This window comes from Mchenga conophoros, linkage group LG12 (assembly GCF_057382185.1).
Source record: "Mchenga conophoros isolate Kocher_MC1m ecotype Shallow Benthic linkage group LG12, M_conophoros_male_GT1.1, whole genome shotgun sequence".
NCBI classification, from domain to species: domain Eukaryota; kingdom Metazoa; phylum Chordata; class Actinopteri; order Cichliformes; family Cichlidae; genus Mchenga; species Mchenga conophoros.
In genome coordinates, this window is record NC_140537.1 from 4,794,098 (window position 1) to 4,818,108 (window position 24,011).

Consider the following 24,011-nt stretch of genomic DNA (forward strand, 5'->3'; position numbering starts at 1 on the left):
GGAAGAAGAGAAGCAAAGAGTGATTCACAGGCAGAGCCTAATTTATTTCTCACAGTTTTTTGTTGCCTTATGGTTCCAAGCGCTGTCACCAATCTTTGCATTTTGTTATTATCTCATGACACTTGTTTAATCAGCTACCATCTCTCCTATGGACTTTTTAATGTCTACAGTCTCAGATCAACACAGCCCTTCTCTTCCCATATTAGATTCTTGATGAATGTGTGTTGTTGTTATTCAACCTGGTTCAATGTGCCCCTTTTTAACTTTGAGCACCCGTCCCTTTAAACCTCTCTGCACGGCCCTGCCCCGCCACAGTGCTTTTCAGATTTTTAAAATGTAGTTAATGAATTATTCAGTGTGTTTCAAACTAAACTGTTTATAAAACCAACAAAACCCCTAAAAATTAATCTTAACTACGTGTTTTGTCAGTTACTCAAAACATTTTTCTAAATGAGATAATATGTGGTTTGTGGCTCAGCTGCAGGGAGGGCTTTGGCTGGTGGGTTCAGGGTGTGGTGTCAGGGGATGCTGACCCACACGGCTGTTCTGCATCATCTGATCATGTTGGGACTGTGTGCTGCACGGGAAGAAGGTGGCTGGAAAACTGCACAAGCAGAAGAAACCAACGACAAACTGTAAATAAAAGCATCTACGTGCTTGTAACATGCATGCTTTACACCCTAACTGTTTATTAAGCATAACAAGGTTTTAATAAAATAGACATTGATTTCCTTAAACAATTTAGAAGAAAAAATAGCAGTCATCATAAAGCTAACAAAAAAAAACACGGAAAAAATGCCTGAATAGCACAAGTGATTAATGCCATCAAGCTAATGCTAAAGAAGCAGCAGACAATGACAGGTCAACATAAAATAACTAAATCTTAAGGAATGAGTAATAACATAATGTATGATTAACTATATTTCACATTTATGAATGAATTACATTTTTCAGGTTTATTATCATTATGATTCAGACATAATGCAGCTGTAAAGATCACATTTAGTAGCAAATTTCTCATCAATAGAACCCAACACTAATTATATTTGATTTGGAGAGAATTAGAGAGATAGAGAATTATAAAAAGGGAATTAAAAAACACAGCATGGTACATTATTACAAATAAGGCACTCCCACATCAAAAGTAAAACTTGGAAGCTTTGTGTCTCTGTCATTATTTCTTCTGCCATACAGCTACACCGCTGGAGCATGGTACACAGAAGTCGCTTTAAAAAAATACATTTAGTATAGCTCTTCAGGCATAGAAAACATAACTTTACCTTACATCGAGGACAAACAACAAATTTACAATTCCACTTGCTGTACTCAACCAGGAGGTGAGACAGGGACGGATAGAAGGACATCCGTGGACTTCCTCCAATGAACCAAAGGTTATCTGGGCAGGTTTGTAGTGTTTTTAGTGATTTTCACAGCAGTCTTTCCAAGGCCGTGGACTCTCCCATTCCCTCAAACACTGCAAGCAGAATTCAAACGGCTGTCCATTTACTGCTGTGCACACTTTACAGAGGACATTCAAATCTGATCCATTCTCTCTTATCACAATGGATCTGCATTCGGGACACTACAGGGAGACCTCCCTTATGGGGATGCTGCTGACATATTATAAATTGTTATATCTATATTTAGCCTAATGGTAAGGAGAAATATTACTTTTTTCCACCGTCGAGATCCTTTGAGATCAAAGTGGATCAACAGCTTCACCAAATGAAGCACTATAAAAACTGCACAGGAAAAATATCCCTAACTTCACCTGTGATCACACGGTAGTTTTCTGTTGCAAAGGGAACAAAGAGAAAGACTTCACTGAGTGAAAAAGGATGAAGATACAAGCTGGTGATGATCCAGTGCACCTGGTCTCAGGACGTGAAGAAAAAGCCTGATCACCTTCTCCACAAAAACAAGGTGAGCTTAATGTTATGATTGATTTTAGCTTTTCAAGTTATGTATGTTACTTTCATAATAGTCACAGATTATATTGCAAACGCAGTGATTGCTGTTATGTGTATGATGACCAAAACTCTCTAAAAAACTGTTATTTCTTGCTGGCTTTCAATGGAAGATTATACCCATCCATTCAATTGAATTTGTTTTGAAGTCTTTTTCTGCTTTGATTGAGCTTGAAAGTCAAAAACACCACCAACAAAAAACTTTTAAAACTGCTTTTTGTTTCCTTTTTTCCTTTGAAGAAATCCTGAGCAGGAGGAACCAAACAGCTAAGAGCATCTTGACCACAGTGGGGGAAAAGGTGTGCACTGAGGATGATTTTGAAATATTAACTTTGTTGTCACTGCTAAGGAGTTTTGGACACAGGAGTGTGTTTAAAATGTGTGCATCTTCAGTGGTGTTCAGGGAACCTGACATAATAGTTTTTGACATGTTTAAATATTTTGTGAGGTTCATCTCTGTCCTCTGTTGTGTGTGTAGGATATCTTATGGCTGAAGTCCGGCTGACTGTCGCTGGGAAGCTATTGGTGAACGACTCTGCATCTCTATCTGAATATGGGCTCAAGCCCTCGTGCGTGGTGCAGATGGTGGTGAAGGTCCACAGAGGCTGACAGAGACCAGCAATATGATACATCCAAAGGACAAAATGCATCATCTTTGCTAACTGGCACTGAACTGTGTCGTCTTTGATCTTTGGTTTTCTTCTACACTTAAACATACAGCTCAATGAAGCATTAAATGTAAGCGACTGTATAACTTACTTGTTATGATAGTCTTACAGAGTAGGCCTTGAGATGGAGAGGATAGATGCAGCTTCAGTAAAAGACATTTTCAGGGAAAGAACATTTTCCAATTCCTCTTTGGAAATTTGAATATTGTGAAAAATGACTTGAAAAAACATGTTTTTAATAAGGCTTTGAGCTAAATGTGGAAAAATGTTGCTACTAATTCCAGCATCATTCAGTTTACAAACGGCGTCCCATTGAATAACTGGAATCCCCCCTCCCCCATTTTCACATAATGTGAAGCCATCCAGTGGGATGGTTCACATTTTTGAAACTCCTGATATTGCGTGAAATCCCTTTATGCACACTTTGACTACAAGGGGTAGCCGACAAGCATTAAAAAAGGATAATGTTTTTAAAAATGGGAAGAGCAACCAAATTATAACATAACATTAAAGTGAGCATGTGCTACACACCTCCTGCATGAATCAATAAATTCAGATATATTTAATCAGTGATGCAAAATCTTACAAAACATGCTTTGGTTTTGTCGAGTGGACTCTTGCTGCCTTTAGCAGAGAGTGCTAATTCTGGGACTGGTGGATGCTTACAGCACACAGTATATGAAGAAAACTATAAAGATGTTTACATACAGCCTATAAACATGGAGTGATGGTAATACAACCACAAATTTGTTTCACAGCTGAAATTAATCAGATAAAAATAAAAACTGCATTATTTTTTAATGCTGTGCCACTGGTATTCCATTTGTACTTGTCTAGATTTATACTCCTCTACACCTCTTTAGATGCTGTATTGCTTTAAAACATTGATGTGAAGATACCAGTGCCCATTCTGCTGGTTAAAAAAATAAGAAGGTAATCTTTAAATACACCAAATGTTCAGGTACATCCTGAAGGGTGCAATATTCCACACAGGCAGGAGGGGTCACTGTTTGAAAACAGTTGCAGGTCAGCTAAAGTACATACAATGGCATAACACTGCAAACCAGGGATACTGGTTAAATGACCATAGGGAGATTTTAAATGGAAAAAACTAACAAAAGATCAAAATACATATGTACATATTACTCACAAATCATATCAAGTTTGAACTCTTTTTTTTTTAGGGAATAGAAGTCAAATTAACCATGGGTTCAATCTGGTTACAAAAAGCTTTCTTCACATTAATAAATACATTACTCATACGTCACCTGCATGTGGGTAAATCCTAGAGTCATACAGGAAGCAGCGGAGCCAGCTTCCTAGGCCTATACTGATATGTGTGTGAGCACATGGTTCCTGACAGTTATTTTGTATCCGTAATCATAATGCAACAATCAAAAAGAGAGGTGTTTGGATAAACTGTTATTTATTTTCAGGCTGTTTTTTCAAGATCCAGTGCATTTAACAGTGCATTGAAACATTTGATGCTGTGACGCAAAATTACCTAAACACCAATGAAAGGGTAATCAGAAACTTACAAAGTAGCCAGTAATCCTGGTGATGACTCGTGTGAACTTAAATCTTCTAGAAAAATATATGTGACCCTAGGACTTGTCATAGGATGCCAATTTAGCCTGCAGCCTGAAAATAGAGCATAAAATGTAAATCATGGATGGAAGGTTACATCGGACACCAAAAAGCATGTATTCATGCACCGCAGACGAGCTTTTCTACACTTCACCCAGACAAGCTGTATTTAAAACCACTAATGTCAGAACCAGTCATAATGTACTGCATGTAATGTGCCTAACACAGATCATCTCCTGTCTTTTGCCATGTGTGTGAAAGGGCCACAATGTCTAGCGTTCATGACAGAAAATGGCATCACACCAATCTTATATTTACCAAATTACATTCAAGCTATAATTTTTGAGAAGGTTCATGACATGTAGGTAAAATATTTTCCTCTACAAAACTCTAAATGTCCTTTGGCATCTTTGCTTTTTTTTAAAAATTAGCATACATCTTTAAATTAAATCAAAAGTAAGAAATATATGAAACTGATGTTAACGAGGCAGCTAGTGACTAGCTGAATAAAAAAAGTGCTGATGAGTCTTTGCGGTCACATGAGGCTCAGCTGAAGGAGATGGTGAGGAAAAGGTAACGGAAGGAGAGATGATGCAGAAAGGCACAGAGTAGGTTTCCTCCATTGTGTCTTCACTCCTGCAGTTTGAACTGGAAAGAACTGGTGCTCCATTTGGTTGTGTCACAGTCAAGCATGGTGCGCTCTGTGAAGATCACATTCCCTTCTGCATCTATCAGGATAATTGTATTGGTTCTGAATGGATAACAATACAGAGAAGAAAACAATTGTAAATTTAATATCTAATAAGTATGACAGTGGTTATGAAAAGTCACTTTTCAGACACTGTTTGCCGCTGCCCTGCTAAATGATGTTTTGATAGCTTTGGAAAGGACTAACCCTCTGACCTTTTGGCTACAAGAGAGTGTCTGTACCCAATAATCCAGTGTTTCATTGCTGTGGAGGATTGATTACACTGGGGATTTTTTTTGTGTGCCAAGAGTTCACTGTTCTGTGATCTTGCTGTCTAGCACAGCAGTGTCAGTCACCACCAGTGAACACATAAGGGGGGAGAGAGAAATGATATCTGGTGAGTGAGGAAGGCTCTGACCTTGTTCCATAATGAGGGGAGCGAACACACACGGCTGACAGAGCCTGGATCACGGACTTGCTATAACCATCACCCTGAGTCTCCTGAATTGGATCAGGTGTGTTCCTGTTAAAACAACAACAACAACAACAACAACAACAACAACAACAAAACAGATAACTTTAGAAAGCGTGTCGGGTTTTAATTGCACATGCATTAATACTTTTTTCATTATTTATTGCTCTTGAAGCAAATCCCATTTCTGAGCGATCCATAAAATCCACCAATACCCTTTAAGTGTATGGGTGTCTGCATGGAAACTTGGGTCAGATTATACCAAATGCAGTGATTCTAGCTGAGTGCTATTGGTGATCGCTCCCTGTAAGTCCCGTTCTAACCACCTTCCATGTGTGACCGATTAATGTGCTGGATCTCCTCACAGCGACCCTTATATCTGAATTTCATTTGGGGGTCTTCAAAGCTGTGCAAGATTATTAAAGTATATTAAACTAAATTAAAAACTAAAACTAGATATGGAAAATATTTTAGTTAACTAAAGCAATAAAAATTAATTTAGTGTCAAATTTGTCAACCACGCTGAGCGGGCTCTGGTACTGACAGGGATGTCTATTGGTCTATTAGACAACACCCTTCACCCTCTTCTTAAATTATGCTTCAATTGATTGCACCTGTTTATCTTATATATCAATCCATCCATCCCCTTCAGCTTATCCGTTTCAGGGTCACCGGGGGACTGGAGCCTATGTCAGGTTGACAGTCTGGCACAGAGCTCAAATGCACTGACATTCACATCTATGGGTAATCTATAGTCAATGAGTAAAATTGAATGATTCAATTCACTTTTACTCTGATAGTGCAAAATAACAACAACAGTCGCTTCTGTTGTTGGGGTGGGGTGGCTGTAGCTCAGGACATAGAGCAGGTCATGAGCAGAGTATCAGGCTTTTTCAGTGGCATCTCCTACATTCACACAATTTAAAATGCACTGCAGCTGAATGAGATTTAAGTGGGTGTTTGTGAACTTACAGCTCCTCATTATTAAGGACACTGAGCAGCTCTTGCACCAGCCCATCACAAGAGAGCGTCTGGTCGCTGACGACGCTGGTGAAGTGTTGCTTGCCTTTCAGCAGTTTCTTCCATGGAGTATCCAGCAGCGAGTTGCTCAAGCCGTAGATTCCTGCTGAGGGGGAACAAGATAAATACAGACAAATTTAAACATTAGCAAGCTCTGCTAGCGTCTTTCTGGTGTGTTCTTCAATCTGAGAGCAATTTCACTGCGGAAATGTCAGACTGACATGAGCCAGCCATAGGCCAGGAGGAAAGGTATGAAAGGTTTCTACAGCAACCATACTAAAAACACAGACCTGGATTTAGATGGATGGGTTCAGGGCTGCCTCTGTTTCCATAGTAACACACAATGTCTTGTTTAGCTCTAGAGAGGACACAGTAAGATGGGAAATTAGACATTTTATGATAATCAAACGTGTTTATGTCTAATTATGACTGTTGTGTCAGGAGTCAGAAGACTTTGAGGCTATTGAAATAAAGCGAAATAGAGCAAAGAGAAAGTTCAAAGGGGCATTCCTCAGGGAAACATGGAAAATGAGCGCTGAGGGTGAAAGAGAATAACAAACTGCACCATATAGCATTTTTTAATGATGCATTTTCTTTGCAGCCCTGGAAAATAGGAATTAAGAAGCCTGTGTTATTGCTGGACGCAATTCAAATGGGAAAGTTAAAATACTATACCACACTAGAACAATTTTGATGTTATCCACAAAGGACAACTGGGTGAAATTAAGGTCTCAAAGTAAAAATTAGTGCTGCAAATACCCTTGACTACCACAAAAGCCATTTAGTTACGGTGTTAGATCTCCTTGCAAAGTCCTCAGTTAGAGGGAATTTATTCAGTCTGCAAAAAATCTATCCGACATCAAGGGCATCTGTCACAGCCTTGGTACAGGAGAGTGAATAATAAATTATGATCGAAGCCTTTGAACCAGTAGTGGAATTCGTTTTTTTGATGTCAGTTTTATGACAGCAATACCAGTGGCATCAGTCAATCTCAAATGTGGTGCAACACTGTTTCAACATCTGACTTGGAAAGTTTCCCAGTTGAGAGCTGGCAAGACAAGGGCACAATATGCTGCTGGGCTTTTACTCTGCAAATACATTTACTAAATAGTTTTAAAAGCCAAAGTACATATTAGACAGCCTTTGGTCTGACCTGTTAGCACCACAAGCTGAGAATATTTGCCATTATTAACAAAGATTTCATGTCACGTTGAGAAAAACAAGTCTATTAATGAATTAGTAAATTGAAAGAACATTATTTTGTAACGGCTTTGATAATCAAATGAGCCTGCTTGGTTTTTCAACAAAAAAACAACAACAAATATTTCAACTGACTACATTTTTCTCAACTTCACTTGCCTGAAAGAAACTATTTCTGATCATTTACAGAATAACCAATTAAAACAGGTCAGTTAAACAATGCTGAAAAATCTCTTAGTTGTAGGTGGTTAGTTATATTTTGCTCTACAGGAACATGAACAATATAATTCACACCCTCATTTCCTCTCTTCATGGACTGCCCAAGATGTTGAGCATTTCCTTCAGATTTAGCACCATGTTGATCTGATTTACATAATCATCCCCTACATCTGGGGTTCTCAGACTGTGGGTTTGTCTCCACTAGTGGGGCTTAGAGCCTGTGCAGGTGGAATGTGGACAACCAGGAGTCCAGCTAAGTCAAATGAATATGACGTCCCAAGGGAAAATAAACAGAAGCTTGCCAATGCTATCAGCCTGACATTTAGGTAATAATTGATTTTAAAAACAAAAACATGCTTGTCGGACATGCCAGCCTCAGTGGAACAGAAGATCCATCAGAACAGGCTTGGTTTTCCAATCTTCAAATGTCCATTTTTGATGGGGCTGTGTGCCTGCAAAATCAGATCTTTTTTTTTTAGGCTTTTCAGTTAGCTCAAACAAGTCTGAAAGGAGTAAGGACTCAAAGCTGACTGCTTCAAAAAAGGTGTAAATACTGCGCTTATGTTCCTCCTACATATGAACTGAAATTTTAGTTTATGGTGTTAATTTTCTTATTAAAGTCGATAAAAATGATAAATTCCCCAATAACTTAGTTTGACATGATGATGTGGTGAAAAGCATTGTCTTAAGTCAGGCTGGGTACACAAACATAATGGTGTAAGACAGGGGTGGGTAGCTCCAGGCCTTGAGGGTCGGTGTCCTGCAGGTTTTAGATATCACCTGGGTCAACACACCCGAATTAAATGATTAGTTCATTACCAGGCCTCTAGAGAACTACAAGACATGCTGAGGAGGTAATTTAGCCATTTGAATCAGCTGTGTTGGATCAAGGACACATCTAAAACCTGCAGGACACCGGCCCTCGAGGCCTGGAGTTGCCGACCCCATCCGAATGCTCATCGAGGCGATCGTTGGCTCAAGAGTTGGGAGTTCGCCTTGCAATCGGAAGGTTGCCGGTTCGAGCCCCGGCTCGGACAGTCTCAGTCGTTGTGTCCTTGGGCAAGACACTTCACCTACTGGTGTGGGCCAGAAGGGCCAATGGCATGATATGGCAGCCTCGCTTCTGTCAGTCTGCCCCAGGGCAGCTGTGGCTACAACTGTAGCTTGCCTCCACCAGTGTGTGAATGGGTGGATGGTGTGTAAAGCGCTTTGGAGGACTAGTAAAAGCGCTATACAAATACAGGCCATTTACCATTTATAATCTTGCTTGTATTAAATGTATATCGCATTGTGGTGGGGCGTGGACACGGTGCTGGGCGGACGCACCTGCACGGCATCCGCAATCATGCCCGCCGGGGAATTGGGGTTGTTGTGGTGTATTGTGGTGTGATGTATGTGCGTCTGGCAGCTGCGGTCAATAAGGATGGCTAAAAACTGATGTATGGACCTGCCGTGTCTCATTCACACCACACGCATATTTCGCTGAAATATTTGTATCTCTTTTAAACCTCAGAACTGAGCATGGTTTCTTAAACCAACAACTATAAACACATCAGCACTGGCCAATATTCACTCAAGGCGAAAGCAGTGACCGCTCATCCAAGCACGCACATGGTAGCCAGTCAATGAGAACCAGATGGCACTGTAACCTGAGAGAGAAGCCTTTATTTGTCTGCTCTGCAAAAATGAAATTGTCTGAACTAGTATTTTGTCTTGGTATTGAGGTCTTCACTCAACAATACCTCAACAGCCTGGCTCTATCTACACACTTTGCGTGTGATATCAAATCAAATTGACCATGGTGGCAGCAGGTGGAGGATTTATGGAGAGAGTTCCATTTGTGCTGTTTGAAACTGGCTAAAATGTTGAAAGTCCCATCAGGTGTGCCGTGGGTTTATTTGGGCTGAGATGAGGGAACAGCAGGAGGTCGGGACCATCGGGCAAAGCGAGAACAAAGAGGGAAGAGTCAAAAACAGGCTTTTTCAGATCTCAGTCAGAGAGTTAATCAGTATCCTAGCTGAGAAGTATTCTAATGAAGAGTCCTCTATATTGAGGCTGCAGAGCATCACCAGCTGTAGTGTAGTTGGCTGAGATGGTTGAGTGAGCTTTCAAGAAATTCAGGTAATTTCTGAGGGAAAAAAATAATCATAGCAGACAGAAACTTTGGGATTTATCAGCAAATCATTGAATAGGACGTGTTCCTACATCTCGCCTAGTCACCATCAGTGATTCCAACTTTGGCTTTGGCAATATGTTTCTGTAAAAATGCAAGGAACTATTTCTAGTCAGTCTGATGGCACCATGTTGATTGAAAAGAGATACATGACAGATGTAGTTCTTAGTAAAACATTCATATACTGTATGGAAACATGGAACTTCAAATATTTATATTATACCAGTGATCTATTGTAATTCAGACCTCCCATCTGATAGAAAAAGGCTGTGCATACAACCATGCAAACAATCAGAGAGCAAAAATTAACATCATTTAAATTTGTATGGCAATTTTTAGACATCTGGAGTGAATCATGCAGTGCTATTTATTGTAATCCACTCAGGAGAATCTCATCTTCTGTTCTTCTAAAACAGAATATGATTTCCCAAGAGGCGATGTTACAAGCACTTTGGAGAGAAGAAAAACAAATCCTCACAGTACAGTTTCTTTAAAATGTTGAGAGTTCATCCGCCCCTGATACTGTGGAATGTGCGTATCTGCTGCCCCGCTGTGTTTCTTTTTGAGCCCGAACAAGTTTCTGCCAAGAATTACAACACAGGGTTTGAGGCAATAAGATCGAACCACTTTCTAAAGTTGTTTTTTTTTTTTTTTTTTTTTTTTAAACAGCCAGACTGAAAGTGCATATTAGGGAGGCATTTCTTTGTGGGCAAACATCAGAGCACATATTTAATAAAATGGATAAATCTCTGGGCATTGACTTTAAAGCAAGAGCGACTTAAAGTGGGATCAAAAACCAGAGCTATAGACAAGTCAGATGAAGTGTTGGATATGGAGCCTCGAGAGCATCAAGCTGAGAATATCTGAGTCAGATCAAAATTTAAATATATATGGCATTAGCTTCACGACTGTGAGGCCCAGTAGACATTTCTTTAAATACAAGGCTTTCACAGACCAAATTATTCATGCACAATCCAATCCAACATGATTAAAGAATATTCCTGGTGAGACTTCTCCATTAATAAGCAGCAATAAATAAATTATCAAATAGTTTGTATGTTAAGTGTACAGTTTTGCTCTCATGTATCTGTAAAGAGTGATGAGACTTACACAAAGAAGGTGGCACATCTTGACCCCACTGCCACCAGTCGCCACATCGTAAATCACGCCTGTGCTTACAGATGAAACCAAAAGCCTCTAATTGTCATGTAAAGCTACTGTCAATCCACCAGCAGTTATTGATTCGGAAAGAAACCAAACGCCTTATTTCCTCAGGGCAGCTGGGCACATTGCAGTGGATAACAAACAGGCTGGTAATGATGGTGCTTACTAAAAAAGATTGTGCATATGTAACTGCTGCCCCTGGTTTTAACAGGGACATCTGCATATTCTGAGCTGATCAAAAATAGCAGCTAAGCCACCTAGATAATGTCATACGGTTGCCCCTAGGTTAAAAAAAGAAAAAGGAAAAAAAGCTTTCAAAGGCTCAGATGATACCGACACTTCTGAAAATAAAGCTCCAAGTAGCTGACTTTTTGTGCAGGTATACACAAGTATATACACAGACCTTTAAGAATACATGTTTGTTTGGAATCTCACATGTGCGTATTTCACTCGGTTCAGTGGTATGCTGAACTCTTGTGGCTTTCTTCACAGTTTGAGGTGCAAAGTCTGCTGAGATTGGGAAATCTAGTCTCTCAGATGCAAAATACTTTAAAAAAATGATGTGAAAATTATTAGCGTGAGAAGCAAAAAAGGTCTAGCTAACTATATTTAAAGTGAACCAGAGTTGCAGTATACTTTAAAGCTCAGCAGCCAAACAGCACGATAGGAGTCCCACAGTAACTCATATGATGCTTTCACAGAATGTAGCCTAATATATTGATGGTACTGAGACACAGTGAATCTCAGTATAGTGCAAACAATCTAAAATACATCACTTTGTGCATTGTCGTGCCAATGTGTGCTACTATTATTATGCCATTTTAAAAATGAATACACCACGATCACAAATGTAGGAGTGACATTGGTTTCTGCATGTGGTAAATATATATTGATCAAAAACGTTGATATTTGGCAGAACTGTATTCATAATTCATATAAAATATTGCCCTATAAATAAGCTTAGCTTTGAATGAGCCACTACATTACAGAGATATGTTTAAGTCTTTCAGTTGTATTGCTGAAACTTGCAATACCAAAGCCACAGAAGATGTTTCCAACCTACAATACTGTTTCAAAAAGTAGCACCTTATCCATTATATTGGAGTTGGTAGAAATTATTAGGTGGCAAAGAAAATAATATGAAAAAAAAAATATTTCTCTATCCTGAAAGCTCTTTTGGGGATAACAAACTACTTCAGGCTATGTTAAGAGGAGGAAAAGTCCACTTTTTCTTCTCCAACAGAGATACAACTTTTAACCTCTGAACTCTCCTTTCCCCCGCTTTCCTTTGGGCAGGTGCAGTCATAATGTTATCAGCAGGAGAGCTGGCTGTACTCCCGTCAGGAGCGGTTTCTCTACCATCAGCAGCACAGCATCAAGCGTCAACACTTTATAGCAAACTTTTTATGTTACACATTTTTGTAATTTCAGGTAATATTGCCTTTACATCAGCTACACTATGCTCCAGCTCCCTAAGACAACAGTATGGCTTCACTATATTGCAGCTCTCTACATGGGCCGACAACCTGACAGCTATCCGAGTGTGCACTGAGCCCATTTTCTTTCTTTTCTATGCTTATCATCAAATTCAGTCAAGTCAGGCTTGTGAAGCACATGGGAGGGGAAAAAGCCTTCGTTATTTTTTATGCTGTCTAGAGTTTCTTTGTTTATAGCCCTGAAATATGAACAGGTGTTCCTTTGGAATTTTAATGCTGGCTCGTTCGCAGCTCAGTGTCTTTTCAGTTCTGCCTGGCTGGCACTCCAAAGATGAAGATGTTGCTTTTGTGGTTTTCTTTCCGTGGTAAGGCCAAAATTCAGAGGAACAAAGTTAAAGCCCAGTAAAAAAAAAAAAAAAAAAAAAAAAAAAAAAGAGACTCCTTTACTGTTTAGATTGTGAGAAGACACACATTATACAGCCTAGTGTGGCTATTTTGCATATTTCTTCTCACTCTGGAAAATATTTCATCTTATGAAATGCAACAGTGGATAGCGTCTGTTTTTAAATGTTAGTGTAAACATCCACATGATGGATATACTTATTTGAATCAGCTTTATCAGTGCATAGAAAATATGCAGATGGATTTCACAACACGTTTTACTCACTTGAACTCAGCTGTGATGAGGTTAAACCCATTGTACAGGTGGCCTTCTGACGACACCTTCTTCAGGTAGGAGTAGCTGTCCTGATCCTTGTCCATTAAATAGTGAGACACTAGAAATCCTGCAAATTAGCAAACGTAATAAGAAATGTATGTAATGTATGTGTACTACTTATTCCTTAGAATCAGTTATATTATCACATGGATTCTAGACACTGAGGCTGTAAAGGGGCACTTGGGACATTTTCATGGCTGATTACCTCGTCCTTGTGTATCAGGGTTAGGACGTCCCTCCATGTAGTTGGTGATGGCAGCCAGCTTGCCCCTCTTGCTGATCCCCAGCCATGACCCCCCTTCCTTCCCTAGCTCCAAGTCCAGGCCTGATAAACACAGAGTTACAATGTATTTTTAAAAAGAGAGGGGCATCAGACCTCACATGAAAAGAGTATGACTCGATTTTAACGGATAATAACAGAGATTCTTCAGTATACCCTGCTTCTTTTGCATGCCAGTTTTCCTTAACAAGAACAAATGATGGGTAACGAATGATTAACTCAAGAAAGAACTAGGTCATTTGTCACTAATCATATGGCAAACAGACTTTTTAATTATTCACTGCAGCTAAGTGCTAGTTTGAGAAAAAACACATAAATTCATGCAATATGCAAAAGATGTGAAAGGGAAAGAATTCAACAGTTAGAAAAATGTTAATAAATAATAAAAAGAGAAAAAAGAATAAATAATTAGTAATGGAAATTTGAAGTTTCTCTGATATTAGTAGCAAATATATATTACATATTATTTTTGAAATGGTCTTATTATGCTTTTACCTATTTGACATCATGCTGTTTGCACAAATGTTAAAAATGTGGATATTAAAAGTAGACAAAGTTTCAAAACGTCAGTGTGTGTGTGTGGTCATAGTTCTATATGCAGTGGATATCCCAAATATGACCATTTTAGGCACACAGCTCTGGCTGTGAACACAGGAGCCCCGCCCCCCAACTGTGCAAAACCTTCTGTTTGGAAGAAACTGCCAATCAAAAGAAATTAGGTTTGAAGGGAGAGCAGTCTCAAAGGGAGAGCGGCTTAAATAGCTTGTTTCATATAGTAGATAGACTGAGTGGCAGTAAGAAATCTAGTCCACATTAAGATGCACAAATAGAAAATATTTTTTTCTGTGTCACTGACATCACAATCAGAGGAAGTATAAAACTTATATAACCTTCAAGATGTTGTCCAATTGGAATGAAATCTCATAAGAGTGATGGCAGGAATTATTTTAGTCCATCAGTAAATGAATGTTTTCTTTCTACATCCCTCTCCTCCAGTTGACACAAAGAATGTCAGGCCCTGCAAATTTGCAGCACTTCCTGGTGATCAATAAAGACAGGTCCACTTATACAGTCAGTGACCTCGAGAGCCAAATGGTCTAATTCCTCTGAGGGTGGATGGAAAGCTAGCTAAATTCCACTGGGACCAATAGCTTACTTCCCTTCTCGCCATGCTACGTCTCCTTCAGGGCCCTACTGCTACCCACCCACCACACTCACGCCCCGTTCATCCCCCAGCCCTGCAGATAAGACAGAGCCATTTATTCCTGTCACATTGCATAAAAACAGCCATCAATTAAGAACCCACTAGTCGAGTTCTGACCCCTCTATTACAAAGGGGAGAGGAGACTGGCGAACAACGAGGATATGGCACCATTTCTTCCCTCAGCAGAAAAACAGAAGACTGATTTTTTCTGATTAGCCATAATGTGTATTGAACATCAGTCAATTAAATGTAGTTTGCTGTGGGTGGGGATGTTCTGCGATGGATTTTTGAGGTGAAGGAAAGGGATTTTTCCTTGATTAATGAAAGCTCTTTATTCTTACAGGTAAAGTTTGTTAAGCAGTACTAAAAAGCCAACCAACCTTGCATATATTAATCAAAATAAGCAATTAAATTCTAACAGACACGTTTACACAAAACATACAAGAAAGTTTTTCACTAATTTGTGTTAGCTTTAGCTTTAGAAATTACTGCTGTTTAGTGAAAAGCTTGACTGGTGGTCTCAAGTGTATATGTACAGGCTTACCACTGAGGATCTCATTGCTGGCCCCCCAGAAGTCTGCAGCTTTGGATGGCCTGTTGTAGAACTCATCTCTGTTTGCAGCCAAAATTAGCCTGAGAACATAACAGGTTAAAACTTGTAAAGGGGGCTCAGCCCCCAATCATAATGCCATGCATACAATGCCTTTACAATACAATTACAACATTGCATTACAATGTTAAAAAGCAATTCATTTAGTTGGATGACCTGTTGTAGTGCCTAAGAACCACCCTGCCACTCCATACACCTGGACAAGATGCAAACTAGAAATAGAGCTGTTTTCTCACCTAACCTCATTACCTGCCTATTTGCTCACCTGGTTCTTCGTGCTCCTATACAGTCTCTCTATCATCTCTCTGTCCAACCTCCTGGACTGACAATCGCACACAAATGCATGGTATTCAACATAACATAACATAACATAACATAACATAACATAACATAACATAACATAACATAACATTATCCTAAGGGCTGGGAATCCACATTTGATATCAATATATGCTTATTTATGTGAAATCATCATCAGTGAATGTAGGCAAACCAATCGACACTGGCTTTGTATACCCTCTCTCGCCTATGGGACATTTATTTTAAAAAAAAAGAAAAGAAAAAAAAAAGAATATTTCTATCATATGGTGAGTCTAATTCATTTGATCTTAACATGAAGGTAAGAACATATGCTACTATTATCCACTAGAGACTTATATAATTACAGTACATATATACATACAGCATCTGTAATGATGAAAACAGTAAGCGTTTGTGGTTTATGGCCAGAAGGTCAGTGTAAAAAATAAGCTCCCAGACTGTTACAGTGCAACTTTCACATTTTCAGTATAATAAAGTCCTCAGATACAACCAGAAGCACTCACGTTAAGCATCTCATTTTCTAAATTGATTGAGCAGGAGCCAGAGGAGAGAATATAAAGGGTCAAGGCTGCAAAGAGAAGGTGTTTCTTTGAAGATGACCAAAGTAAAGAGGATCAAAAGGAATGTAACTGAAAAAAGCAAAAGGCAATAGAGTCAGGAGCTCAAGTTTGGAGAATTTATCCATATACAGCAGGCTTTTGGATATGATTGAGTCCCTCCATATAAAACAGGTTTATTTAATGAAGACGTGCAAAAATGAATTGTAACCTTCTTGCAGTGGTTGGATTTGAGTCACAGGGGTCTCATCCTGGAATGAGGCCCAGGATAGGAAAAGCAAGCCCAAAGAAACTCCATAGGTCCGTCCTCCTGTGGGCCCATCAACCACAGGAGGAGACATAGGATTTTAGTGTCTTGTGTGGATTGGACACTGGTCTCTGGTTACATTGATGGCCCTGCAACCTGAACTCGTATAAGCAGTAGTAAATGGATGGATTGATGGACGGATGAACAGTTACAGATCCCTGTAGTACGTGGGATGGGGTTGAAGTATGGTGTTTCATCACTATTTCCCAACTAGAGCAGCTAGTCATGTGAAATTTTGCAAGAAAATCAATTTTACACCAGCTCCAAGTTTCACAATCTGAAGCCAAATTCTTGAGCAACAAGCAACAAATTCCCATCCACTCTTATGTATTTTGAGACCATGTAACTCGTGGGAGGAAATCACTGATGTTTTTTATGAAATGACTCCAATGCCTTTGGCTTTGTGGTTTTATTCATTTTTAGAAACAACTGAAAACACTTTGAATCTTAAAAAACAAACAAAGAAACTAGAATACAATACATATTATTGTATCGTAAATATTTAGAATGAAGAGCTCAAAGATTCTGAACATTTGAAATAGACCAGGTTGAATTTTGGAGAAATATGCATGAGCATCTCTAAGTACTGACACAGCCACATAAATGAGAGTTTATGACTATTAAACTCTGTAACTATCAAATAGCTTGAATCAAGTGTTGGATAACCCCACTGCTGTTAGGAGCTACCTAAAGCGGAGAAAAAGCAGGCTATTAAGGGGTTAAAACAATTTGAAATAGTATTTTACAAGTAAATCATCTTATCTCAATCTCATTTTGCAAAGCTGGCTGTGTCTGCCACATGCACGTAACCTCTGCAGGTGTTTTATTCCATTTTAAATTTGTTTTTTATTGTCGAAGCAAGGCTACGAGACAAACATTTACTGCTGCAAACAAGAGCGAATAGCCTGAACAAGAGTGTGATCTGATTTCCAATAAATCCCCTTCAATGGGACTCTTAAGTCTGACACAGACTGTCTGTCAGTTAAGCGCTGCACTAAACTTTGACCTACAGTTTATTATTATTCGGAGTGAATCAGATTGTAATGACGCCATTATGCTCACAACCATTAACAGCAAAACACTGTATTGTGACCTGTATCTAATGCAACACCTGTTCTAACATGTGCCTTTATTCACGGGTCACTTTTTGTCATTTTTGTAGTGGGCTAGTATGTCCTCACTTAGCAGTTAAGACCCAACAATCACACAGCTTCACACAGCCCATCTTTCCTACTCAGATATTATGAAAAACAGTAAACATTGACTCTGTTCCTTGATGAAAAAGGTAACCTCTCTATTTCATGCAATTTGCGTAATAAAATAATCTGCACTATAGCAGCAAATTAATAACATAAACAAATAAAAAGCATCTGTCTTATTTTTAAGTACATATGGGGAGTGGCTTCGTATTGTGAAAAGATGCATTGAAAATACAGATAAAGCATTTCAATACATCTTAATGCCAAACTATGTAGAATTATCTATGGCACAGAATATTATTAAAATGATTCAAAAAATCTCTGGAGAAATCTCTGTATACAGCAGCAGGGCTTTGCTGTGAAAGAGCTTGCCTATCTGTAGTCACCTATCAAAAACTTTTGGGGCAGTATGAAATGAAATATAAAAAAATGTTATGTTTTTACAAGCAATTTTTCACTCAGATGTCTAGCCTGCTTATAGAAATCGTTTAATAGCATCTCCACGGTTAGAAAACCTGTAACTAAGTACTACTCTATTGTTTCATATGATTGAAGAGGGTAAGTAATAGGAGGTGCTGCTAACTACACCACTCCAATTGTCTAACTGTTCTTCAGAAACTGTGAGCGCCTCTATAAATGTGGACGTTTTAACTGTTTGTTGGTCTGGAGCATTCAGATATGTGTTAATACAATGCCGCAATGTTACCAAGAGTTGGGGAGCTGCAAAGTCACCCCAACGTCAGACGATGCAATGCTTAAAGAAACTGCAGAAAACCCAAGTGCTACCACTCAGAGTATGGGTGTCTGAAAAGGTTTCCAGGAGAAAGCCTCTTCCTCCTAAATCCCAAGGCTTCTGAAACAATGTCCTTCAGATAAACAAGACTACAGTGTAGATGTCTGGCCATTGTCACCTTTAAAAAACAAACCAAAAAACCCCTCCATCTAACATCCAACAAGACAATGATCTCAAGCACAGCAGCAAATCTTCAACAGAATGGCTGAAAAAGAAAAGAATCAATGTGCTGAAATGGTCCAGACCTGTATGTAGCAGGTCCTTAAGAGAGTTGTGCATAAGCGAATGCCCACAAATCTCAAAGAACTAAAGCAATATTGTAAAGAAAAGTTGGCCACAATTCCTTCACAATGATGTGAGAGACTGATAAAAGTCATACAGAAAACTATGACTTTAAGTTATAGCTGCTAAAGGTGGTTCTACAAGCTACTGAATCACCAGGTGCATTTAGACTGAGTTCCATGACAACATTTCTTCTTCATGACTGTATATATATGTGCCCCCCAAACATGCACAATTTAAATCTCAGTGTGTGGTGGGAGCAAGGGGGATGGGGCTGTTAGTCTGAGTATGTTTGCTTGATAATATAATCCCTTTTATATCGAGTTGCTTGGATATATATTTGTATGTCATATTTACTATTGCATCTGCCTCCCCAGGGACAGCAGATGGAAATGAGCTAGTAGCTAAATCTGTTATAAAGCATCACTCCTCCTAAGAGATGAATGCTTTTGTTCATGGTCTCTGACAGTCAAATAAATAAATAACTAAACTAAATTAAGGACAGATGTAAACATTCCCTGTCCCAACTTTTTTGGAAAGTATTGCTTGTTGCTGGCACTGACTTTAAAAAAATGCCATACATTAAAAAAAGGTTTGGTTTTATTTAGTTTTTGTGCCATTTCCAATAAATATAGGGTTTAAACTGCTTGTAAACCACTGCATTTCATTCAATATTTTTAAATATTTCAAGCAATTTTATAACTTCATCTTTAGATGTATTGAGGTAAAGACTGCTGTCATATGATTACAAATCATTAAAAGCCACAGAGGTCAGTGAAATGCATCAGAACCTGCAAATGTATGTTTTATTCCTAAGCTTCTAATGGTCTTCCTATTATTCCTTCAACATAGGAGCTTGCATCTTGTTAAAAGCAAACAAATAAGGCCAAATGACATAACAGGGGTCGACCTCTGTGTATCAAAGGCTAATGACAGCCCGTTCCCATGGTGCTTTATGAGCCACCACTGCTCCTGAAAACAAAGCTAACACTAATGATGTTACACAGGAAGAGAGCATCTGCTTTTGCATCCTGAGGGGCAAATCCCATGCAAGTTGCTCGGATCACAGCGTGAGTCAGCCAGCTGGATCATGTAGGAGGCACAGTGGTAAGGAAAGAGCTATCAAAGCTCATTGACACTCAACTTTGATTTCTTTCTATTCAACAAACACAGTGACTTATGTATCCAAACACATGTGGCTCCCATGGGATAATTTCCTGAGCCTTTGATAAATTTACACCAAGGCATGTTAATGTTAACCTCATGGTGGGTCTAGAAAGATAAAGGAATCACCAAAGTCACTAGACTTTCATTATCATCCTCTGGAGATAACGAAAGTCACCAAAAGCATGGACATCTTCAATTGTTGTCGAGACATTTAAGGTTGTGTCAGAGTGATGACCTAACAGGCATGCTGCCATCGTATATAGTGACCTTATCCCAAGAGGATCAATTATTTTATTTGCTGTTCAGTTACAGTGTCAACATGCTTACATCATGAATACATGCTTAGGGGTGGCTCCAGCTCAGGAGGTGGGACAGGTAATTTACTGATCAGAGGGTTGGTGGTTTTCTAAGCACTTAGAAATAGAAGAAAGTGCTTATATGAATGTGGGGTGAATGAGACATGTTGTATTCTTCTTTTAGTGCTCAAATAGAGTACAGAAGTGCTATATAAGAACCAATCTATTTATCATATACTATAATTTACTTGCAAAGAGCCATGAGCAACATGAGATAAAGAACTATTACAAAAGCTCTATGAAGGGCTGCCATTATGCTGTTTGTTTAGTACATCAGCATCATCTTTTGGTTAAAGGGATTGTAAGTGGCACTTTTATATTATGTTTAAATGACTAACCTTAATGAGAAGTGATACAATATATCCAGGTCAAAATCATATTGCAATGCTATTTGGTGGACTGCTGCAGTGCTTTTGTTCTGAGCAGCTGGTGAAGAAAAACACAGTGGAGACTAGAAATTGCGTTTCTGAATACAGAGATCTCAGCATGAGGGTAATCAGCGAGTCATTTGTGTGGAATATTAACCCATTTAACTCCCGCAGATCCATTCCTGTCATTTTGTGCTGTGAGCGCTATAATAATTGCACTTAATGAAACTTTAATTCTGCCTTCAATCCAATTTTATCTTAGCATGCTGCATATTCCTTTTGATTTACACATTCGCCTGAGAAAAAGAAACTGCTTCTGCAGCCAGTACAGTCTATAAATAGCAGACATGATGCTGCATTAGGACACAGTGCGTTTCACCTTTCCCCAGGTTCAGGTCTGAGTCAGTACTCATAACACACCTCTGCTGTGATCTCCTTAGGTGAGGTCAGACTCCCAGAGGGAAGGACAAAGATGGACAATGGCCTGGCAGAGAGCTTGCTCTCAAGCTCTGGGGGATTATAATAAGCTGGGGCTCCACATACCATCAGGCTGTAACTCACACTGACTGCTTGTACTACACCGATCTGTGCTGTTCACTAAAAGAAGTTAGCATTTACTGCTGGGTAGGGCACACGGAGGTTGCACAAAGAGTCAGTGCTTTCATAAAATTGGTAGAGAGGCTGTTTCTAACTTTCCTAGCTGCAGGGAGTATCCGGCTTTGTGAGGGAATCACACCAAAGATGTGAAAAAACATTGCAAGAGTTTGGTAGCTGCATGTTAACTATGAATTTTGAGAAATATGCTCTAAGTAAAATATTAAAACTGGCCCAAACCGTTGCATAATAAATCTGCATGAGAACATAAATGTTCTATAGAGTTTTTATCACCTCGCCCCCTAAAACATAGCGCACAGAGATGGCAATAACATTAACATAACCACAATGTTTCTCCACTTGCTGCTACACACTTGATTTACGAGGTTAGGAGAGTAATATTGCACTTAGAGTCTCTGCTGGAGTGTCCTTAGGCAAGATACTAAAATCTCTGCTCAGAGTGTGCAGTTCTGTGGCTGACAATGCCTCGAGAGGGTTTGCTGATACCTGTTTTTTGTGCTTACCTTGTTTTTGCTTTATTACCTACAGTCACATGAGACAGCTCTATTGTTTATCAAGAACTTGCTTCGAGTCCTTGTATATTTAATGCATGACTTAACTGCCTTACCTGTAGGCATTTTTGGATGCAGGCCGGGGGTCAAACTTGAAGAAAATTATACACATGGATGTGCTGGGGATTGATGGCAGGGCTTTCACTTGGTTCACATCTGCCTCTAAATCTCAGCCATACCTGACAAAGAAAAGAATATAGGAGTTATTCTGAATACCCTTTAAAGAAAACAAACAATCTAATTCCCACACCTTGCGATATCACAGCAAAAACAAAAACGACTAATGAAAAAAAAAAAAAATCCTTGTGTACTTTAACTCCTATTTCTCTTGATTTCCCTTGAAGTGTTTCAAAATCTTGACTGATAAATTGTGGTAAATTTAATTAACCAGACTAGATTTGGAAAGCCACCTGCCTATATAAAGTCTCATGCCTGATGATGCACGTCAAAGCAAAAACCAGGGTAAGTCAGAATTCCTGCAGTGATCAGAAACAGTGCAGCATTGCAAAGCATGCTAAGCATTTTGCTGCAGGGAAAATTCCAAAGAACAGAATGGCCTTTATATTTCTTAAATGAAAGCAGTTTGGAATAAACAGGACTCTTGAAACTTTTGAACTAGCAGGCCATCCAATCAACCAAAAGAGCAGGGACTTTAGTAGAAGTGACCCAGTGGTCGTTCTTACTGAAATTCTGTGTGGAGATGAGAGAACCTTCAGAAGGACGCTCATCACTGCAGTACTCCAATGATATCGGGTTTATGGCCCAGATGGCAGGCAGAAGGAGGTTCCTCATATCAGACTATGAGAAAAAAGATTTCTAACCTGAGCAAACCAAGTCCTCTCATCGCCTGAAAGCGACAAGAGTGAGTGACCAGAAAATAGACAATATAGACTACTGCAGTTGGCAAAGACGTTCAACCTGCCAAGGGGATCCCCACCCAGACTCATGATTTATTCCACCGACAGTTTGTAAATTAAATACAAACATCTATGTATAAGCCTGGAAATATATCCCAGGTGACACACCTCTAATAAAACAAGGTTAATGTGATATTCACGTTTTCTTAATTAACATATTTTCTACGTTTTTATTTCGTCATTTTGAGGCGAATAAAGTTCTGAAAACTTTCTGAATACATTGTTTCCAGACTTAGAACACAGCACCCAAAAGTTTTTTTTCTGTCTGCGTTCACTCAGCACCTAGTTTATATGTGGAAGAAAAACGGTTTCCCTTTATAGAACAAGCTAATCACATTTTATTACAGTCTTTGCAGTATATTGTGTGGTCATGTCCTGCACCACATTCAGAAGGACTGGGATACAAGTCATTCAGCTACAGTATCCTAACTGTAATGAGTGCAAAGGTAGCAATTGAGTAGAGTCGTAAACTTAGCCATATGTCACAATGGCATTTAATGACTCGCTAGTCCGACCCCAATAATCAGCTGGTATTATGAAGCTAGAGGGTTGTGACAACTTGTCACAGTTGACATCAACTACACATTTTGAATGATACGAGAACACGAGCGACTAGCATTGTCGCAGGACATTAATATTTGATAGACAGCAACGAACTAGCTGAGTAGCATATCCACAGACAAAATATTAGTCGAGTAATATGGTTAGTTGAAGGATTAGTTCCAGGATAACTTCACCTACACATAACTAGCTAACGTTAGCTTAGTAATAGTTAACAGTATAACGAGGACACCGACCCAGCAAACTTTAGCTACCTACCCAAACTTAGCTGTGTGCGAAACAATATACTACAAATGATATCTGGCTTATCGGTTTTCTACACTGCTGTTGTGTCGCCTAGTTGTACTCACCACCCCTCAACACTCGGTGTTGACAGCTAAAAGGAAGTACTCACAAAGAGTGACCTCGATTTGAGTCTTCAGTCGTTTCATAAGGCTAAAAATCCGACGTGACCGGTTATTATCTGTGACGTGACCTTAACCCCGCCCGCCTCTGCATTTTACATACATAAAACAAGCGCATATGCTCAGTATTCCAGTATGATTGGTCATTTTACAAAACACGAACAGCCAAGCTCGCAGTAAACGGAAGCAATGAGGTTTCCGGTTTAG

At 39.2% G+C, this 24,011-nt stretch overlaps 1 protein-coding gene across 5 annotated transcripts; it reads right to left on the reverse strand.

Moving 5' to 3' along the window:
* Positions 1-4,052: 4,052 nt before the first annotated feature.
* Positions 4,053-23,941, reverse strand: tango2 (transport and golgi organization 2 homolog (Drosophila)). Of its 5 annotated transcripts, XM_085293418.1 has the most exons (10): positions 23,659-23,735; positions 22,606-22,720; positions 21,979-22,101; positions 15,341-15,429; positions 13,518-13,637; positions 13,262-13,379; positions 6,693-6,760; positions 6,355-6,508; positions 5,329-5,433; positions 4,053-4,973 (listed from the first exon to the last, which is right to left on the reverse strand). In XM_085293418.1, exons 3-10 carry the CDS (start codon positions 22,032-22,034, stop codon positions 4,853-4,855), a joined length of 831 nt encoding a protein of 276 aa, XP_085149544.1. In that variant the 5' UTR covers positions 22,035-22,101; positions 22,606-22,720; positions 23,659-23,735; the 3' UTR covers positions 4,053-4,852. The 5 variants fall into 5 exon arrangements, with proteins under 5 accessions (XP_085149544.1, XP_085149545.1, XP_085149542.1 ...); XM_085293419.1 differs by lacking the exons at positions 22,606-22,720; positions 23,659-23,735 and adding an exon at positions 23,795-23,941; XM_085293416.1 differs by lacking the exons at positions 22,606-22,720; positions 23,659-23,735 and adding an exon at positions 23,751-23,934.
* Between the last annotated feature and the right edge of the window lie 70 nt (positions 23,942-24,011).

Bases quoted from the DNA above. Each gene is read 5' to 3' on its own strand.
- tango2 (XM_085293419.1), bottom strand. From the start codon at position 22,034: ATGTGTATAATTTTCTTCAAGTTTGACCCCCGGCCTGCATCCAAAAAT. The intron at 15,430-21,978 runs GTAAGGCAGTTA...TTATGTTCTCAG, and splicing joins GCATCCAAAAATGCCTACAG to GCTAATTTTGGCTGCAAACA. The intron at 6,509-6,692 runs GTCTGTGTTTTT...GTTCCCCCTCAG, and splicing joins ACCCATCCATCTAAATCCAG to CAGGAATCTACGGCTTGAGC.